Raw genomic sequence first — 20,120 nt, 5'->3', positions numbered from 1 at the left:
AAAAATAGAGTGTATCATCAAATACAGTAGATTAGAACTGCTTTCCATCTGGTCCTAAAGTAGTATTAGATGAGCGCATAACATTTGTGCACACATAATCTGTAAAGGCTTTTTCTGTAATTACTGGACACATCAAAATGACACAACAGATTAAAGTTTCCAGACACACAGATTGAGTAACAATCAAGCAAGCAAATACGTAGGCATGGATATATGGTTGTGATTCATTCAAAATGACAAGGATTCTTAAATGTGATTTTGAAAACCATCAGAAACTGAAGAAAACAAATCACACAAAGGGCACACATTTACAGTGTGACACAGCACAACTTTAAATCGCATAGATTTGTCATTGTTTAAATTCGCGATGCCAGCATGTATGACTCTTTAGAAATTATGTGAAACCAAGTGCAGTTTAAATATAGAAGAACCTATAAAAACTAAACCGCAAAGTCTACAATACTGACTTGTCATTTTTTTCATCACAATCATTCAAAGCATGTCAAAATGTACCTCGTAGCTTGTTATACAAAGGCACTGTTGTATGATTTATTCCTGACAATACTTTGCATGAATGTGTTGATACTGTTGACTGTCTTGTCATAAAGAGACATGGCCTTGAATGCTAGAGCCCTTCGCAAAACTGCATTGAATTTCAGATGGTTCAAACGTAATTTACACATGCTCAGATTTGAATGAGTTATGACAAACCGCTCAAATCATCTTGAGGGCCAGTCGGCGTGACAAAAGTTTTAACGTTCAAGGCAAAGTTACTCTCTCCTCATATGTAGAACATTGCATTACTTAGTAATACACGCTAACTTAGTGTCCACAATCTAAACATTTCAGACGGTGCATTGTAAAAAGTTAACTGTTCCTCTCAACCTCTCGTGACATTCTAGAGGCCACCACCATAAAACCATAATACATGCAAAATGATACCAACACATTTCGAGAGCACTCTTAATCTGTCTTTAATCAGCATATCTACATTCATTGACAAAGTTACAGACCAGCATGGGACAAAAACAACTCTTCGCTGACTGGAATGACTGTCAACGTGTAGGAATGAATATCATTGAACTGTAGTCACCTACAAAATTAATATGTCAAAAGCAAATGGCATCTGGGGTGAAATTTAGTGAAGACTGTTCGGAACAGGCCATAAAAGGAAGAGCCAAAGTCATGTGACGTTATTTTACCCTTCAAATCCGAAACTGTCAGCGGCGACAGGACAACACACATTTTTCCAAATTACCGTAATTCCTGAAACGCTAGCAACGTAATTCCAACGGCTTCTGAAAGTAGAGACGCGGAGCTTTACGTGGATACCACATACATTACGGTAGCTAGCTAGCTAGCCAGATTGTCACGTGTGGAGGAGGGGGACGTCCCGCGTCATAGTACCGTAACTCCGAAAAACAAGTTCATCCCCTCTCTCTTTGTCTGGCCATTAAATGATGTTACATAGTTGTCTAAAATTTGGTCTAAGGTTGTCAAGGAATGGTAATGGCTCTCAAACCTGACAATCTTTTTTGTTTTCGGCTGTTCGATTCTTGCTCTCCAAGTCAAGTGTCGTTGTGTCCTTGGGCAAGACACTTCACACACATAGCCTCCAGTGCTACTCACACTGGTGTATGAATGGTGCGAATGTTTGGAGGAGTCGTAGGCGCACACTGGCAGCCACGCTTCCGTTTGCCACCACCAGTGTGACTGCATGAATAATTATAGTAATAATAATAAAAGTTTCTGTGTGTCTAGAAAAGCGCTATATAAATCTGATGCTTTATCATTATTAAAGCCAAGTTGCTATGATTTTTGTTCCAGGAGTATCAAAAAGTCTAATCAAGGCCATTCCTTTAAGCATTCATTTTTGAACCCTCCCCGAGTTAAAACAAATAGCATCTTGCTGTTTATTTAAAAACCTCTTTTTTAAAGGAGCCCTGCCCAAGAGCCCGCTAAAAAGGTTAGTTTTAACACAACTTGAAATGATATACAAATTATATTAAAAAAAAGTTACATGCTAAGGAGATTATCTCAAGTGTTTCAGTCTGGATTAAAAGTCAGTCAACGAGAGAAGTTTGCAGACATTTTGTTACAAGTTCCATGAAGAAGGGGCAGAGAGAGTTTGAAGATGAGGAGGAACTGATTTCTTCTAAAACTGCAGTGCATCTTCTTACTTTAAGGTATCGCACTTTTCTTAAAAATAAATGTTTGACGACATTTTCATTTGCAATTTAGGAGTAATGTTTTCAGTAGTTTCTAGAATAAATATGTTCATTTCATTTATAGTCGAGCCAGTGTAAAAATATCATTTTGCAGTGATCTCTTCCTTTTGGAACATCACAGAGGTGTTGACAAGACTGTGGCGTGCAATGAGAATTGGCTTCCTCTCCAGTGTTTTATTACACATTTGACACCCTATAGGTAGCGACGTATTTGCAAATAAACTCATGACTGGATGGAGTATTTGTTTGTATGACAGAACTATACAGTGATTTTTGTTGAGGTTGCATGTGGCGAACAAACAACTATTTGTGGTGGTACAAGCGGAAGGTGCACGTGGAGCAAAGCCAGGCCAAACATTGGGTCAGCGGTGCAAGACTAAGAAACTTTTCTTTAACTGCCAGCACAGTCATCTGTGTCTGCTGCACTGAAGCCGTTCAGGGAGTCCTGCAAAAATGCAAAAAGAGAGCGCTGGAGATTTCATGAAAACACCACACCAAGAGTCACATAACTTAGTAACGTGTTCTAATTTTGACGCGTGAGCTCATCAGTCAGGGTGAAACACTCCCTGTCTGGATGGTAAGTGACAAACAAACCCTCATTTTCTTTCACCTTCTTCACAAAGTCAACACCGACCTCTCTTTCTCGCAGCTCCACGCCCTCTGATGACTCAGAGAACGGCATGCTGGGTAAAACGGGGGTCTGGGACGAGCGAGGCTGCGGAGGGTTGCCGACGCTGTAGAGGCGAGGCCGTTTGATTTGGTCGTGGCTGGACAGTGGCGTGAAGCTACTCCTCCGGTAGAACGCTGGTGGAACGTCTCCCCTGCCTTGGTTCTAATCGGCAATGGCAGACAAAAACCACAACAACTGAGCCAAAGTGATGGGAAATGAAGCTTCATGAACCACTTGCAATCTATATTTTTTTACTCCTCCGGATGGTGCTCTTGGTTCAAAGAAGCAGTGGAGATTTAATAAATTTCCATTGCACTAGCCTTTATCTATAAACCAAGAACACCATGTAGAGGAGTAAAAAATATTGCAAGTGGTTCATGAAGCTTCTTTTAGCAATGACTAGTTTTTCCACTACGTCAAATGTTGAAATAATCTGTAGCCCTGCGCTGAAAAGTCAGTTGCTAAACAACCTCCCAGAACGACCACAAAAAAAGGGGAAAAAAAGAAAAGCACAGTGAGAATGTTTTCTCTACAGATAAGACACAAAAAAAGAGAAAATGCCAGCAAGCTTTGAAAAGTGAAAATATTAAGCTGCAGCTTTGGCGGGTTATGTCGCTACAAATTGCCCAAATCCAAAAGACATTGAAAAAAGAACCAGACGAGTTCCGACACCTCCCCCAAGGTGTGCTTGGAAAGCGATAAAGCTATTGTTACGCTTTCTCCCACCCTTTTCAACAAAGTGTTTCTCTGTAAATGTCGCTCAATAACTTCATGTAGGAGCCACTCACTCTGTCTAGGACTCCGGGATGAACGTCTCACTGCAAATAACACACAATTATAACCAGGAAACAAAGATGGAGCTGTTCCTAAATGTGGCACCGCTGTGTCAAAAAGGTTGTTGTGAGCTGGTACAAAAACAAAAATACACTACAGCAAAAACAATCGAAATACTCACAGTTCAACTCAACTTGAAACCTTTTGTGTTGTCACATTGCATTGCAAGTAAGGATGCACGATAGCTATCGGACCGATATTAGGGAAAAATATTGACATCTACCGGGTACTGTATGAGGCGAAGGTAACATTACAAAAGCGGGGTAACCAAGCCCATCTATTGCTAAGCTAAATGGCTAACAATGGGAATAAGTGGTTCCGAAAATGGATGGATGGATACGATACAACTATATAAAAACGGCCACGGCTCGTTGAAGTGCAGCTATGGTGGGTGAAATTTTTAATCTTTTGTTTTTCTTTTGGTCCTTGAAAATGTCTTTACATGAAAATGGCCAACAGCACTCAAATGTTTGGGATCCTGCATTTCATGAAAGTTAAATATATAAAAAAATTATAGTATATACAGAGCTTTTAAGATAACCTCAGTGCCTGAGTTCAGAAAGTAGCAAAACATGCAACTGCATGTTGTCAATGACCACAGGATTGAAATTTGTAATTATTTTATGCTGCAACAACAGAAAAGTTTGCAGTTTATACAAAAAAAGTTATTAGTTATCGATGTGGAGGAGCAAGAAGTAATTGGTTATCGGTGTCGGTGGGAAAAAAACAGTTCATGTGCATCCCCATTTGCAAGCTTTGTATTTTGGCGCGTGCCAAGTTTGAACAATACAGCCTCAAATGTTTAGGGCTTCTTTTGAAAACCTCTTCAATCATCATTCAGAAACGTATGTTATATTTTGGGTGGGTCGGTGGTTGTATCATGTCAAATCAGCATCAACAGCAGCATCTACTTTTTTGTTTTTGTTTACCTTTACAACCAAATGTAGTGATCTGGAATAAGGCTCCTCTCAATTATGATTAAGTGCAATTGTTGTTTTCAAGTGACGCACATGCACAGAGAAACCTACCACCCAATTCCTAATAATGAAAAGCTTACTAATGGTCTGTCCCTGTGAGTGTTGACAGCCTCCACCTTCAGGTCAAACATATCCACTTTACAACCTAGAGGCGTAGGACAAGAAAGAAAAAAAAAAACCTCAATACCACAAATGAATACTGGGGATGTCAGTTTTAGAGTCAAAAACAACAAGTGGACTTACCATAAGCCACAGGGGTGAGTTTGAGGACAGTGTGCAGGGGACACTTCAAGTATGGAAGATCATCTGTAACAAAGAAGTACAGATGATCAACTTTCTTTATCGTGGTAAATGTTTTTCTGTGACGATGCAGGATGTTCTTTTCAAAGTACGCCGCTATTCCCATTGGGACATAAAGGCGGGTAAAAAGTAAGCCCACACGTTTTTTTGGCTTTTGTCGTCAAAACGGGTTCGTCTGTCTGTCCACACCCAATTGTGGCTCAGACCTTGAGTCATAGTCTGCTAGGCGCTCTTTTTCTACTCTCCAATGACCTTATTGGGGACATTTGCACAATCTACACACAAACAGACACAACATATTTCACACAAATCCCTCTCCTCACTCAAAAACCTTGAGCTTAATGGCTTCACGAGAATTATTGTTGAATTGAGAGCGTTGTGAAGAGGAATGGTTCCAAATCTCCTCCTGACACTTGTTCACCTCCCGCTACCCACCCTTACAAGTTCAATAAATACATACAAAAACAATTATTTGTGTGGGATTAGGGAACCAAAATTGTGTTTGTTATGATGGATTAGGATCAGGTCACATTTTATAACCAAATATCTGAAATCCAAGTGCAAGTGAGAGACTGAGATGTTGCGTTAACAAGATTTTGTTTGACTACAGTGCAAATAATTAATGATCTACTTTGCAAATTAATTTCTGCTCTGAAGTGTACCAACTTTCATAGCATTATGTAGCCAGACAGAGATTTAGGGAAAGATCATTATCGGCGCCGATATTCGGCATTTTGATGAATATCAGTATCTGCCTTTTTTTTTTTAAAACAATGACTGATAATAGAGCCTCAGGGAACTATTTATTTAAATTTTCAGTTATCTTTATGAGATGCTACTGACCCAGGGAACACTCCGCACCTTTTGGTTTTGTCTGATATTGAATTTAAAAAATGTGTGAAAGTTTTTCTTATTTACTCTAGAAACTTTAGCGAACCATGGTTACTTGTTTAAATGTTCTTTAAACTTTTTAAGACATATTGATGACCCTGGCGCTCGCTGAACTTTTTGTCCGAATTGTTAAATGTCTATTGTCTAAAATAAATTTAAAAAACATTTTGAAAATCTGAAACGTTCAATAAACATATGCTAAGACATTTTGTATTTTTGTTAAATTTTGATGCCATATTTTTTCCTATTTACTGAAAATGAATACCAGCTCCAAATATCGGTTATGGGCCTCCTAGACTACTATTAATTGTATCGGTGACATATAAAAAAACAATTGCCTCCACTTTTAAGTTCACCCTTCTATTTTGATTGCACATAATTTTCTATCTCTTTAAATTTGTAATGGATTCAGATAATACCTCTCCTGTGTGTACTCAGTGTTATCTGGCCCCCACCTTGAAGAATCATGTGAACTGGAATGGCTTCATTAAATTTTTAGCAGAGAAAAAAAAAGATCAAATAACGCCAACGATTAGTGTGTGACGGTTGTTAAAAGCCCTTAAAGAGTGTGTGGAATGTAAAGCCTATTACTGAAAGACAGGCTAAACTCAACATCATATCCTCATGTTATTCTACCTGCACTCTTGTCCAGGAAGTAGGCAAGCAGGCAGCGCATGACGGCCTGATGACAGATGACTAGCACGTTGCCCTGTCGCTCCAGTTCCATGATAACTGGCTCCAGCCGCTGCACCAGGTCCTGATAGGACTAAAGACAAAACAAAAGTACATGTACGGTAGTTAAAAGCAAGAGGCCAGTTTGACTCAAGCCATCATCAATTACACAAATGAAATGTGAAATTACTTCTCCTCCAGGATAGCGGTAGTGATACTTGTCCTGGTACCTCATGGCGTACTCATCAGGGTAGGTTTCCTCAATTGTTTTGTATGTCATCTCTTCACACACTCCCTGAATCACAAAGTAATAAAACCATAAGTGCCGATGACCGTCTGCCGGTATTGATGTCTCTTTGGAGGACATACAGCATCAATCTCGTTAAGGATTTTCCACTGCTCGTAGGGAACGCCAAGCTCCTCTGCGGTCTGAATGGTGCGCCGCAGCTGACTTGTCCAAACTTTCAGGTCTGACAGACGATGCTCTTCTACAAAACCCTTCAGTGCGACAGCAAACTGAAAAAACAAACAATTTATTTAACTCATTCACTGCCATTGACAACTATAGACGTCAAAAATTCACTTTATCGTATTTTTCGCAAAAAAACTCGCAAATTTGACATTTTATAAAGTGGCAAATTTTGGACTTTATAAAGTGGCAAATTTACGAGAAAAAAAATAAGAAATTTGCCACTTTAGAAAGTGGCAAATTTGCAAATTTAAAGTGAGGAAAAAAACTCATAAATTTGCGAGTTTCTAAAGTGGCAAATTACAGCCAATCACAGAGCGGGGGGCGTATCATTGAATGCAGGCGCAATGTTGACGAGAAGAGTGAGAGTTGAGCCATGGGTTTACCCATGAGAGGAGTCCGTTTCGAATTGTTTGTTTACAAACTGAAACGGTCAAAACTTAAGACCCCACCAAAAGCTCAACTACACCCTAAACAAAACAACTGTAATACAGAATTTTACTTTTTATTTTAGTTTTTTTCCTTTATTTTAAAAATACTTCATTTACAAAAATAAACGTAAAATATCATGAAATCACTGTAACCATAAAAACACATAATATATAGTTATTTTACCAAAAAAAAAACATTAGAAATACAGAGGTACGCCGGAGTTTGAACACAATTTGTTCCTGTGAAGTGTTTAAAGTCCGAATTGTTCAACCTCTGAAACATAGCATATTTTTTCCTATAGGAAATAATGCAAATGTAATTAATCCGTTCCCAAGCTCCAAAAACTGAAAATTCCTATTTTAATTTTTATTTATGTAAAAAACATGTACACCCTGTACAGTATTTAAACAATAAAAAAAAAAACTTACCTTTTTTGTTGTGGAGTGATCAGTGGATGAAAAATGCTGTGGTGATGCATGCTTTAGTTCAGTGCCGAGTTAGTACATATTGCTGGACCACTAAGGGGTCCTTGTGCGCTGTTAAGCGTCAGGCGCGTTTTTGAATAGCTAAGGCTTGTCCCAGTATTTACGGAAGTAGTCACGGTAGTTACAACGGCGCGATAATCTTCTTCCTAATTCCACTGTGTTAGTAGCACTGTATGTTTTTCTTTGCTGCCACTGGCACTGTTGTTTTTCTTTGGGCCCATGGCGAAGAAAATTGTTGTGGAAAAATCAAAATGCACACGTGAACGTATGGAGCACCTGCGGGAGTATTCACCCGCTCTGACTGGAAATGAGCAGCGCTTTGTCTTCACTACCGCAACGTGAGCATTCAGCATTGCTCGGCTTGACTCGGCTACCCGATCAAGGTACGTTCGGCTTTGCTTAGTTTGCTTGAGTGTTCAAACTCCGAGAATGAGGTCAAACGGCGAGGCATTTTTTACTCAGATTTTTTGGTCAAAGTCCGATTTGTACGAGTTCCGAAACGTTCAAACTCCGAGCTTCCACTGTACATATATTGATGGTTAAAATAAGTTAGTAAGTTAATTTCACAAATATTTTTATATTTATATTAAAAGCTATATACGTGAATTACCCTAACATTAAACTGTTGGAATTTTAAACCCAATATCTAGTTTTCCAACAGTTATTGGCCATGTTTTGAAAGATGAATCACATTATTTTTTTTGTCATATACTGTTAGATTACATCAAACACAAATTGTTCAACATGTTTCCACAAAATAATGTCATTAAAACAACTAATAAAATCCCTCTTCTGTAAATTTAAGCATTCGTATTTCTAGTTAATTTGTTTTAAAATGTGGAAATGCTTCTACCGTAATTTTTATTTTTTTTTTAATTGGCAAAATCTTTTTAAAACTAGACTAAGTGCAATTTCTGCAGAAATTGCGTGGGAATGCTGAAAGCTGAACGCTAATAGCTGAATGCTTATGAAGGAAATTGAAGAATAACGTGAAAATTACAAAATAATTAACTAGTAGTTAACTAGTAATTACTACTACTAGTAGTAGTAGTTGTTGTTGTAATAGTAGTAATAGTATTACTATTAATTAGTAGTTACTAGTAATAGTATTACTAGTAGTAGTATTACTAGTAATAGTAGTGAATGTGTCATTGCACATTAAATTTAATGCATTATATATCAAGTGTGTTAAACGAATGATAATGAAAGATAAATTGTGTGAAAACTACAAATGATCAATTGTAGATTAATTATAAATGAAAAGAAAAAAGTTGATATGGAAAGAGTCTAAGGTGGGATTCGAACCCTTGCCTCCTGTTTATTGGTCACAGGTCCACTTTAGTAGCATACCCATTGAGCTACAGAGGACATGCAGCTATTATAAAAGTCATCAAAAGTAATGGCTGTGCAATAATTTGACGAGTACTCAATATTGCATTTGTACTAAAGAGTCTAAGTTGAGTTTGAATCCCACAATTACAATTAAAAACTGTACTTATAATATGGGGGGGTGGGCGACATGTTTTTAGGCGAAAGTAATTTTCTGTTATTTCACAGCATTTTTCTGGCGCCTCAGCTTTTTTTTTTTGCAGTTTATATGAAGCACACATAATTAAAAGTTTTTAAAAAATGTATTACTGAAACGCAAGCATGATGCCAGCACCTGTTTCCCTCTGTCTGACAGCTCAGAATCTCCGCCAATGCGTCCTTGCAGATTGTGATGACTTTCTCCATGTCGACAGATGTAGATGGAGTGCGAGTGTACGTGGATGTTCATGAGGTAGTAGACAATTTTACTCTGAATGTAATCCTGCACCCTGTTGACCAGGAAACGACGGCCAACATTGATGACCTGAATAAAGGACAGGCTCCTGCAAGCACAAAATGACAACGATGGACTCCGAGTCCCACCAAAACATATAGTGACTGAAACTACTGAAACCTTGTGCTTTTTCTGCAGTCTCTCTAATTGGCAATTATTATCAGATATCTTGGGGCTTTCAGTATCAGAGGCTAAAAGTTCCTGGCAGCTTGAAAGTCTGTAAATACAATTTCCCACCTTTATATAACTATAAAAGTGAACATAAATTACAACCTAATATTAAAAGTAGATTTTTTTATTTTTTTTTTTTAGAACATCTGCGTTGTTATCTCCCTCTGCTGGCCAACTTGTGCAACATCAATATGCCCTTTTTTAATTGCATTATCCAAAATGTCAAAGGAATAGGCATATAACATCTTACTTGTCATGTTCATCTGGATCCAAAGGCTGGTAAGTTACTTTATAACATTCTATCCTCTTAAGGAAATCACCCATGACACTTTCTCTGTCCCTCTCTGGGTAGTCCGGACTGGACACCTTCACTTCCTGAAATAATAATAATTTAAATAAATAAATGGCAGAACATAAACAAATTATGATGTCAGCATGTAAGTAAAAAGTTGCATTACAGCATCAAAATGAATATTTGGTCTGTTTTTTCAATCAATTAAAAATATTATTGTTGCTTTAATTACCAGGATGTTTGCAGCAATGACATCTGGATCATCACATACAGATTCTACAAAAAATACCTGAGAAAGAAAAAAAAATAATAATAATAATTCACTATAAAACTATCTGTATGCCATTACGATTAATCAATAGTGGGTTTTTCACCTTATATGAATGATCCTTTGCAAAACTGAGGATGAGCTCCCGCCTCTCCCTGGTGGTGTTGGTAGCATCAAAAACCTGTACAATAAAATGAGGCGCTCAGACAAAAGTCGAGAGATACCTGTGACATTTTTAGTTTGCTTACAGCGATCTGCCCTCCTTCCTCATTCAGGTAAGACTTGACATCTTGTAGTGCCACCAGAGCACACTGTCTGTTAAAACAAAGTTATATTAATGGCCTACTTGTTAAACATCTAGTTAGGTTACTAGCTTGCTGGGCTAGTAGTCCTACTCACTTTCTTATTTGCATGGCTTCTTCATTGTCATGTCTGAAAAAGTCATAGGACTTGTATGACTTCACGGCTTTTCTCCTATAAACTCCAAGGTTGAAGACTGTGGAGAAACCATGTGAGAGTGTAAAAGCACAAAACTCGTAGTAGGCGGTGACCTTCATATCAACTGCGCCCTACAAACCGGTTCACCTGCATTCCAACAATGTACAACTACAGAGACAGGCAGTGTTGATATGGACACAATCACATACTGTACAGTACAAGATGTGAGTGGAGGAAAATATCTGAATATAGCAGTACAGTAGATTACAATTTAACTTATTCACTGCCATTGACGGCTGTAGACGTCAAAAATTTATTTGAACTATTTCTATTAGTTAAAAAAAAACTAACACTTTTGTTAACAAGAGTATGAAAAAATGTTTTGTACATTTAGAACAGATATAAAATTTGTGATTAATCGTGAGTTAACTATTGAAGTCATTCAATTAATTACAATTAAAAAAATTATCGCCTGACGCGATTAAAAAAAAGGAGAAAAGATTATTAAAAATTAGGGGCGTCAGGCGTTTAAAAATTTTAATCATAATTAATCGCATGACTTCACTAGTTAACTTACAATTAATCACACATTTTATATCTGTTCTAAATGTACAATTAAAAAAAATCCAGGTTTTCATACTCTTGTTAACAAAAGTGGAAAAAAATGTTAAACTAATAGAAATGGTTCAAATGAATTTTTGACGTCTATGGCCGTCAATGGCAGTGAATGAGTTAAACAGTGTCTGAGAATGCAGTTGGTGACTGAAAGGCCTTAGGTTGGAGTTTCCAGCCAGACTTGGTGAGGGTGGAAGCAGTGCCCTCAAACCCCTTTCCCCACCCCTCTCATCTTTCTTCGAGCACCAGCTACTGAACAGAAGCTAACACCTGGCTGCGTCAATTTGTGGCATCAACGAGAGAAAGGCTTTAACCCACTTTTAAAACGAACTATGCTCAGCGCCTTTTGTTTTTCCACACTTTCTTCCCAGTAAAGATGTGTCCTCGCCGTGTTTAATACAAGTAATTCTCACTTTCATCTTTGAAGATGTGCGCAATTTATCTAGATTTGTCATTGCGCTATTTCAAGGCAAGACCCGCGCTACTCTGCCTCTGATTGGCTAGTGGCTGTTCATTAGGCTGTTCATACTTTGGGTCCTACCGGGTGAGTCATATCAAGTCTCAAGCAAATCCCAATGGGGTAAATGCCACGGAGGAGGCAGGACTTCCGACTTCCTGGTTTTCACACATGAGCTATGTTTCCGTTTCCTGTTTGCGACGTGTGGGCTACGTCCCTGTTATTGCGCTTTCGTCTTTGTGCCCCTCGGTTGCGCGTTCCCATCGACGGGTGCGAGTGTGTAGTGTGTCTGTCTCACTTGTCCGAAGCATTTCGGAGAGTTGAGATGCCCTGGGGGGCGCATTGGTGGAGGTACGAGTGTTGGAATGCGGCCATCAGTGGCCGGAAACGATGCTGATGTGTGAAACCCGGGCGTCGGAAGTCTGTGGGATCTACTCCATTATGTTTGAGTGCCGACCAGATAATCTCAAGCACTTCGCAATCAAGATCCAAGTAACTAAACAAAGCAAATAAGGGGATAGTCAGTAGGGTTGGGAGTCTTTGAATGTCTCACAATTTTATTCTATTCCGATTTTTGTGTGTGCGATTTGATTCAGAATCGATTTTTGATTAAGAATGATTTTTTATTCAAAATGATTTGATTGACTATGATTTTTGCTTTAATTTATAGATGTTCAAGGAATCATAGTGATCTACTCCAGTCTGACTCGCTAATGCTAATTAGTGCGCTACTCGCGGCACTTTTCTCACTTAAAAGAACGGCTCCACGCTGCAAAAAAAAAAAAAACTTTTATAGGAATAACTTGATCGTGACTTTTTCCTTCTACTCTCTAATGTGGCTACAACTTAACAGTATATCAGACCGCATGGAACCACACTGCCTCTAAGTGGCCAACTCGGGTACAACATAAACAGCGCTCCCATTAAAGGCACACACAAACAAAGCCAAGACAGTATAAAATAATTTAAATAAAATCGATTTTGGGACATTTAACTCTTTTACTGCCAAAGACGTTAAATGAGGTTCTGCAAAAACCTACGGAGGAGCGCCAAAGACGTTAAAAGACGTCCACCCATTTTTTTTTTTTTTTTTTGAAACGGGTAGAGGGAACCCTTCTGCATCTGTGGTGAAAGTTTCCAGCAAGTCTGTTGTGCCTAATGACTATTTTTGGCCCCTAGAGGGCAGCGATGACTCTCTTTTGACAAGATTGGGTGGGCGTCAGTAGAAGACATGAGGCGGGGCTAGAGTGTTGAGGGGACATTGGCTGAAGAAGCCAAAATGGCGGCCGCTTGCAAGCAGCTCACGGTTGTGACGTTTTTTTCAAAGACATCGACCAACGATAAAGAGCACATTGATGACGACGATGATCATCATCGATGATGATGATGGTGACTCCGAGGTTGACGCCGAAGTTGGAAGCGCTGACGCGGCGGCTATGACGACGTTATAAAGGTTCACGGGCGAGCGATGCTGACACCGGAAAACACGGAGCACAACGCTCAGGCGGACGTTCAATCGGACGACGAAGAGTGCCCCGAGTCCAATGCATATTCATCGGAGGAGTGTGTAGAGTCTGCTACTTGCTATTTATTCCCCGGAAAAAAAGACCGTCAAGAAAGTGTAACGTCTGCACGCGAAACGGACAAAGCGAAAGTGAAACTAATCTGTTGTGCGAATCCTGGTCCCTCTCCTTGCATGCAGGAGAGCGTTATAAAAAGAAAAACTGTATTTGAAACATCCACATAATTGTAAGTAGTACCACAGTTGCACACATTTGTAAATAGTTTGCGAAATTGTTTTGTCAAATTGTTACACTGTTGAATGGAAATAAATGTATTTTGCAAACTAAAAACACTTTTTCATAGTTGGTGAAAGCGTTTTACAGAAGTAAAGCACTATTTAGGTGTTTGTGGCATCATTCATGGACAAAAAGAAGTGTACAATTCACTAGAGTGCATGAAATAACATTGTTTCACAAAAAGCTCTTTTTCTCCGCTTTTTGTTTCAAAACAGAGAATTTCGGTGAAAGTAACCATTTTCTATTGTTGATTACTGAAGAACGGAATAAGGTAGAAACAAACTTTTTTTTCTGATGAAAGGTGAGAGTCCAATCTTTCATTTGATAGTATATATGTTTCCATAGTCCAAATACAACATTTTCTGTGGACCTTGAAAGATCAGTCAAAATGCTTAAATCGGCTGGCACTGGCGACAACCCGTTTCTGAAAACGTCTGGCAGTCAAAAAGTTAAAATCCACTCTAAATCGTACAAAATGAGAATTGCGATTCTTAAAAGAATAGATTTTTTTGGCACATCCTTAATAGTGGGTAAATTCAAGCACCAATTAGCTCATCCAAGCAAGTCACAAGTGAAAGGATAGTCAGACATAAGTAAACAGTTTTGCACCATAATTTCAAACACTTACTATTTCTGTTTCAAATTTTAAAATAATGGCTACTTCTGTATTTAACAAATACAATATAGATGTCTTTCAGGGGGGTTTCAACAGACTATAAGACATGAAACATGGAAGAAAAACAGGATGCATCTAAGACTGAAAAAGACGAGATCGGAGAGTTTTTGGTGGTATGAATTCAGCAGAAGGCAGCCCAAGTGAAAAAGTGTGGATACATATTTATTTATCATTTATTTTGAGTAATTACCCTCTATTCAAAGAATATTAGTTGCAAATGGGGCAACAATTCACGTATTTGGAGTTAGATCTGCTATCACTATCATCATAGTCTTAATCATTTGTTTTTTAGTATGTTTTGCATGTAAGGCAATTCCTTTTGGTTGTTTCCGTTGCCAACTAACAACTGTTTTGGTCCACCGAAGTTTCAGAATCAACCATGCAAATGAGTGGTTCATGGCATGACAAGGCTCAAGCAGGATTTGTATTTACTAATAACGTGATACTAACCCTTAGTTGGCACTCCAATCCAGTTGAGGTAGCGCGTCAGCTTCTTGGACATATAGGTTTTCCCCCGAGCAGGTAACCCAATCATCACAATCACAGTTGGAGAATTGGTCATGTAGGAGGCCCAGGCTGCAAAACAATAAACCAACCTTAATAGTTTGCACTTTTTTTTCTTTCTTTTTTTTACATTTCTGGTCTACAAGTGTTTTTCATTAAATTATTTACATAGGTTAGGTTAGTGATAGCCTACGGGGCGTTCAAACTTACAAATTTAGGTGGCATCACCACTGAAGGAAAGGAACATAAATGAGGACGTCTTTTACTGACTTTTTTATGTGAGCAAACTCATGAGTCATGCTGAAGAATAACACAAGTCAGTGTTGCATCATTACGTTAAATTAATGTTTCACTGGCAACAGCATGTCTGTTGGTTGACTTTTTAGCAAACATGATTAGTAAGTACAAAATGTCAAATACTAAATTCACAAACACCGCTTTCCTGTTTCCATAAAAGCTAGACAAATAAGAGCAAATACCTGACAAGACCAGACTTGATGAGATCATTCAGAAAAGTAATTCAAGGAATAATTTCTGATCCATCTTGACAGTTGTATTTCTTCTGATTTTGAAAATGACTCACCAGTGGCACTTAACTTGGGTTATTATATAACGTTGAATAGTTAATACATAAGCACTTCAATGGAGTCCACCTTTTAACCTTGAGGCACAGAAAGACAACAATTCACTTACAGCACTTTTTCTCAGTCCTTTTGGACTCCATTGAGCCGTCTGCCATGTCTGCTGGCCTCTGATGCCGGGCAGCCATGGCGAGTCAGCTTGCGGCGCTGGCCTGATGGTCCCTAGTCACTGTCACGATGAAGTCAGCATCTTTCCATCTATGGAGGACCGCATAAGAATGTCATCCAAGAATCAGAGCAGTACAACCAGATGCAAAATAATTTAAGAAGCAGTGTGTGATTATGGAAAATTGGGTGAAAAATACAATACAAGTGCTTAACATGGGTCAATATGCCACGAGCCATTAAGCCAATATGATTTTTTAAAAAAATGAATTCATAAAAAAATAACATTAAAAACAAAAAAATATATACACATGTGGTTTACATCATTTAATACAAATAGATTATCAAAGATTACCAAATGCTGTACAATCAGCAACACAACGAGGACATAATTGCGAGATTACATTAAAGCAAATAGCAATTCAAGGGAACATTTGTGAAAGTTACCACATAGAAAATATAACATGAAGACGAGTCAATGACAGAGAGGTGGAAATGCGCAAGTAATGAACCGATGGCACACCTCTGCTCAAGACTTTACGACATTACCGGCCGTATGAGTTCATCATTACACTTTTATAGAACACCTTATAGTGACAGAAATAAGCACCTGACAACGCGGAAAGAAAGAGTAAAGTTTGAAGACTCACCCACCAGGTCTACGGGAAGTGCCGAGCAATATTCGTTATTCCTTTGTTAAACAGTTCACATCAGTTGTTGACACCTTCTTCTGCTCGGATGTTTTCTGCTCCTCCTCCTGGTGTCTTAGCAGGAAGTGCCACCGCTCAAGTTCACTATACAACATCTACAAGATCCGGCAAAAGCTTCAAATTAAAACGCATCAAACGCCACCCATCATTTATCAACACTGTCGTGTGAATCCTTATTCTCCGAATATAAAATCCAGTAATTTAGTTTATTCTAATCCAGGCGCTCGAGGACCGCATTTAATTTTTAAAACATGTTTTTGTAATGTGAGAAAAAGACAGAGTACCTAGGGGGGAAAAAACACACAAGCACAGGCAGAACATTCAACCAGCCAAACCCTGAATCTCAGTACTGTCATACATTGCTGTTCTCAAAACAAATAAATAAATAAATAACAAGTCAAACTGGAAAAGGAATGCAACATTTTATAGAAGTTTTTAGAATCATAATTCATGTATGAAGGGAAAAATATGGGGTGTTTTTTTATGCATTGGTATGTTACTGTTGTGAACTTCATGTGACCGAAATGTATCTTCTAGAGATGAAGAAAAAAAAAGGGGGGGGGGGTATGTACATGAAGGTATTGTAAATGATGTTTTCCGTTATTATTTATTTATGATGTACTGTACTATATATTGTTTATTTATATATTGTAAAATGATGAAAGCAAATAAAAAGAAGTTGACAGTAACTTTCACTTTTATAGTGAAGGCTATTCTGATTCACTGCATGTATAATGGGAACGACTGATGAAAGATTCACAGTGCAACCAGTGGGAGACGCTATATGTCCGTTCCGTTGTTTACAGAGCCGTAGATAGAGATACATCTCTCTCTATATACGGCTCTGATTGTTTATGACGCAACGAGGCGCTTTTGAACTGACTCGTGTTGGCAACCCTAAAGTCATATCCATCCTGTAATTTCTTTTTAGCAGACCTCGATTTCTTAGACAAAAGAGCATATTTCCAACGTATCTAATATCCTCTTTCTTGAAAACGTGATCCGAGTCTTGTCAGAACGTACAGCGTTTCAAGACCACAGGTTACCACCACGAATTTTCAACTTCATTCAGGTATGGGCTTTGATTGGGCCACTTAAAAACTTCCATCTTCTACAGAGGCTATATGTTCTCTTAATTAAAGGCTGCTTTGCACACTTAACTTTTTTTTCTCTTTTTCACTCCTCACATGATAGGTAGCAGAAAATACACAGGATTTAATTTATATTTTAGATCAAATTTGGTAATTTCGTATATACCAAAGGTAAAGGAAAACACACTTCAAACGTTTAGTGGCATTCCACTTTAATTCGACAAATCAATTCTATTCAGAAAATGTCAGGTTGCAATCAAAATGCTTTATGCTTTAAGAAAGAGATAATGTCAAACTAACACATCATAACGTCGTCTGTAATATATGTGCTTAGTTTGTATAAATATATTCTGGAAAGCGTTTTTGCTCTTGCGCTGCGCAACCACCGAGGCGACAGATGAATTTGCAGCTATATTGCCAGAATTGGCATGTCTTTGTCGATCAGAGCCCACATTGGATTTACCACTTGCATTTTAATATACACTAGCGCGTTCGACAAGATGGCGAAACGCCGGCATCCAAAAATCTCTTCAGACTTGCCTTCTCAACACGTGCCCCATTTTGTAGCCCTTGGAAACTCAGAAAGTAGAGGTAAACAAATTGCTCACACGCTCATTATTATAATGAAAATGAATAAAGGTATCTGTCTCTTACGTATGCCTAAAACACTTCACAGACCGCCCCACATTTTAAAAAAAAAACATTAAAAGGATTACCCTCTCTCTCTCTCTATTTCTCTCTCTCTCTCTCTCTCTCTCTCTCTCTCTCTCTCTCTCTCTCTCTATATATATATATATATATATACACACACACACATATATATATATATATATACATATATATATGTATATATATATATATATATATATATATATATATATATATATATATATATACATACATACAGTATACACACACACATATATACAATATATACACACACACACACATATATATACAGTATACACGCGCACACAGTGCTGCTCAAAATTTGTGAATCTCTTAAGCAATTTGGACTTTCCAATTGTTCAACCTGATTTTGTTGTTGAATCTGAACCATTACATTTTATATGAAATAACAGGTGTAAGTTTATCAATTTAATGCATTGTTCTTAAAAAAAAAATCTATTGTGTAATCAAAGCTTAATTAAAAATAGTTTTTGGTCAATTTGGTTTAGGTGCAAAAGTAAGTGAACCCTGAGCTGCATTGCTTAAAACAAGCAGTCAAGTAGGATCAGGTAGGACAAATTGGTAGCTAAACTAAACACTGAAATGGACCAATGAAATGAGAGGTTTAGCAAAGAAATTGTGCATCACTGACTGAAACAGAGACAAAGCCACATCACTTTAGTCTTACCCAGGTGAACCCATACAGGTCAGTCATGCTAGGCGGAAGAGAAATCTCAGGGGACCTCAGGAAGTGGGTAATTATAGCACATCTGTCTGGGGAAAGCTATAAAGTCATCTAAAAAAATATTGAGCATCATTCCACTGTGAATGAAGCAGATCATCTGCAACTAGAGCACACTGAAAATTACTACAATCCAGCCTAGAAGGGGATGACCTTCTAAAATATCAGCAAGACCCACAAGACAAATGATAATTCGGGTGAAAGCCAATTTGTGCATCACATCGAGGGATTTGCAGACCTCTTTTACTGCATCTGGGACACATGTGTATGCTTTAACAATCAGAAAAGGAAATCGACAAGGCTTTCATGGAAGGCTTGCTAGGTAGAAGCCTCTGCTCACAAAAAAAGATCAAAGCTGCCCATCTCAACTAGTACCTGGACAACACTGTAGCTTTTTGGAAGTCCCTTCTGTGGACAGATGAGTCCAAAATTGAACTGTTTGGTTAAAACAAAAACAGTCATGTTTGGTGAAAAGTCAACACTGCATACCAGCAAAAGAACCTTCACCCTAGAGTGAAGCATGGGGGTGAGAATGTTAAATTCTGGGCTGGCTTTTCATCCTCAGGACCCGGACAACTCCACAAAATCCAGGCAATCATGAATTCAGAGGAATGTTGTGAAATCCTGGATCATAACCTTAAAGCCGTTCCTTGTGAAGTTACAGCCTGGTAGAAGATGGATCATGCAACGTAACAATAATCCAAAGCATTCCAGCAATACAACCAAGGAATGGCTGAAGAACAACAAGATTCATGTTCTGGATGTGCCCAGTCAAAATCCTGACTTAAATTCTTTCAAAATACTGTGGCGGGACCTGAAGCGGGCAGTTTATGCTAGACGCCCATCCAACATCAATCAATTGGCTGCAATTTGCAAGGAAGAGTGGCAAAAATTCCCCAAAGTAGATGTTAAAGACCGATAAGTCATTAAAGAAAGTGTTTGGATGGAGGTGCAATGTCTGATTAGTTTTTCTTAAATCAACAACTTTTGTTCAAGAGTGAATGACAATATTATCATTCTTTTTGTTCAAGTCCATTATTTTCAATGTCAGCGATGTAGATTTGGGTATGACTAAACATTTAATAAGGTTATTTTAATATTTTATACAAAAAGTCTGACCATGCCTGCAGGGTTCACCAACTTTTGAGCAGCAGTGCATATA

The 20,120-nt window shown here is 38.2% G+C and overlaps 1 protein-coding gene across 3 annotated transcripts; it reads right to left on the bottom strand.

Annotated features, from left to right (window-relative positions):
* Positions 1-949: 949 nt before the first annotated feature.
* On the bottom strand, positions 950-18,295 carry LOC144037540 (6-phosphofructo-2-kinase/fructose-2,6-bisphosphatase 2-like). Of its 3 annotated transcripts, none has more exons than XM_077549100.1 (17): positions 18,088-18,293; positions 16,397-16,551; positions 15,694-15,839; positions 14,947-15,072; positions 10,911-11,007; positions 10,760-10,826; positions 10,618-10,692; positions 10,476-10,532; positions 10,202-10,326; positions 9,622-9,829; positions 6,942-7,088; positions 6,763-6,867; positions 6,537-6,666; positions 4,953-5,015; positions 4,790-4,854; positions 2,863-3,060; positions 950-2,673 (listed from the first exon to the last, which is right to left on the bottom strand). In XM_077549100.1, exons 3-17 carry the CDS (start codon positions 15,767-15,769, stop codon positions 2,620-2,622), a joined length of 1,593 nt encoding a protein of 530 aa, XP_077405226.1. In that variant the 5' UTR covers positions 15,770-15,839; positions 16,397-16,551; positions 18,088-18,293; the 3' UTR covers positions 950-2,619. The 3 variants fall into 3 exon arrangements, with proteins under 3 accessions (XP_077405226.1, XP_077405234.1, XP_077405241.1); XM_077549108.1 differs by having other exon boundaries at positions 16,401-16,551; XM_077549115.1 differs by lacking the exon at positions 950-2,673 and adding an exon at positions 3,687-3,716 and having other exon boundaries at positions 2,911-3,060; positions 18,088-18,295.
* Between the last annotated feature and the right edge of the window lie 1,825 nt (positions 18,296-20,120).

Source organism: Vanacampus margaritifer, chromosome 1 (genome assembly GCF_051991255.1).
Source record: "Vanacampus margaritifer isolate UIUO_Vmar chromosome 1, RoL_Vmar_1.0, whole genome shotgun sequence".
NCBI lineage: Eukaryota > Metazoa > Chordata > Actinopteri > Syngnathiformes > Syngnathidae > Vanacampus > Vanacampus margaritifer.
Note: the sequence above shows the minus strand (reverse complement) of the source record. Positions and strands in the feature narration are given on the sequence as shown.

Bases quoted from the DNA above. Each gene is read 5' to 3' on its own strand.
- LOC144037540 (XM_077549100.1), bottom strand. From the start codon at position 15,769: ATGGCTGCCCGGCATCAGAGGCCAGCAGACATGGCAGACGGCTCAATG. The intron at 15,073-15,693 runs GTAAGTGAATTG...ATTGTTTTGCAG, and splicing joins AAGGACTGAGAAAAAGTGCT to CCTGGGCCTCCTACATGACC. The intron at 5,016-6,536 runs GTAGAATAACAT...TCTTTGTTACAG, and splicing joins CTTCCTGGACAAGAGTGCAG to ATGATCTTCCATACTTGAAG.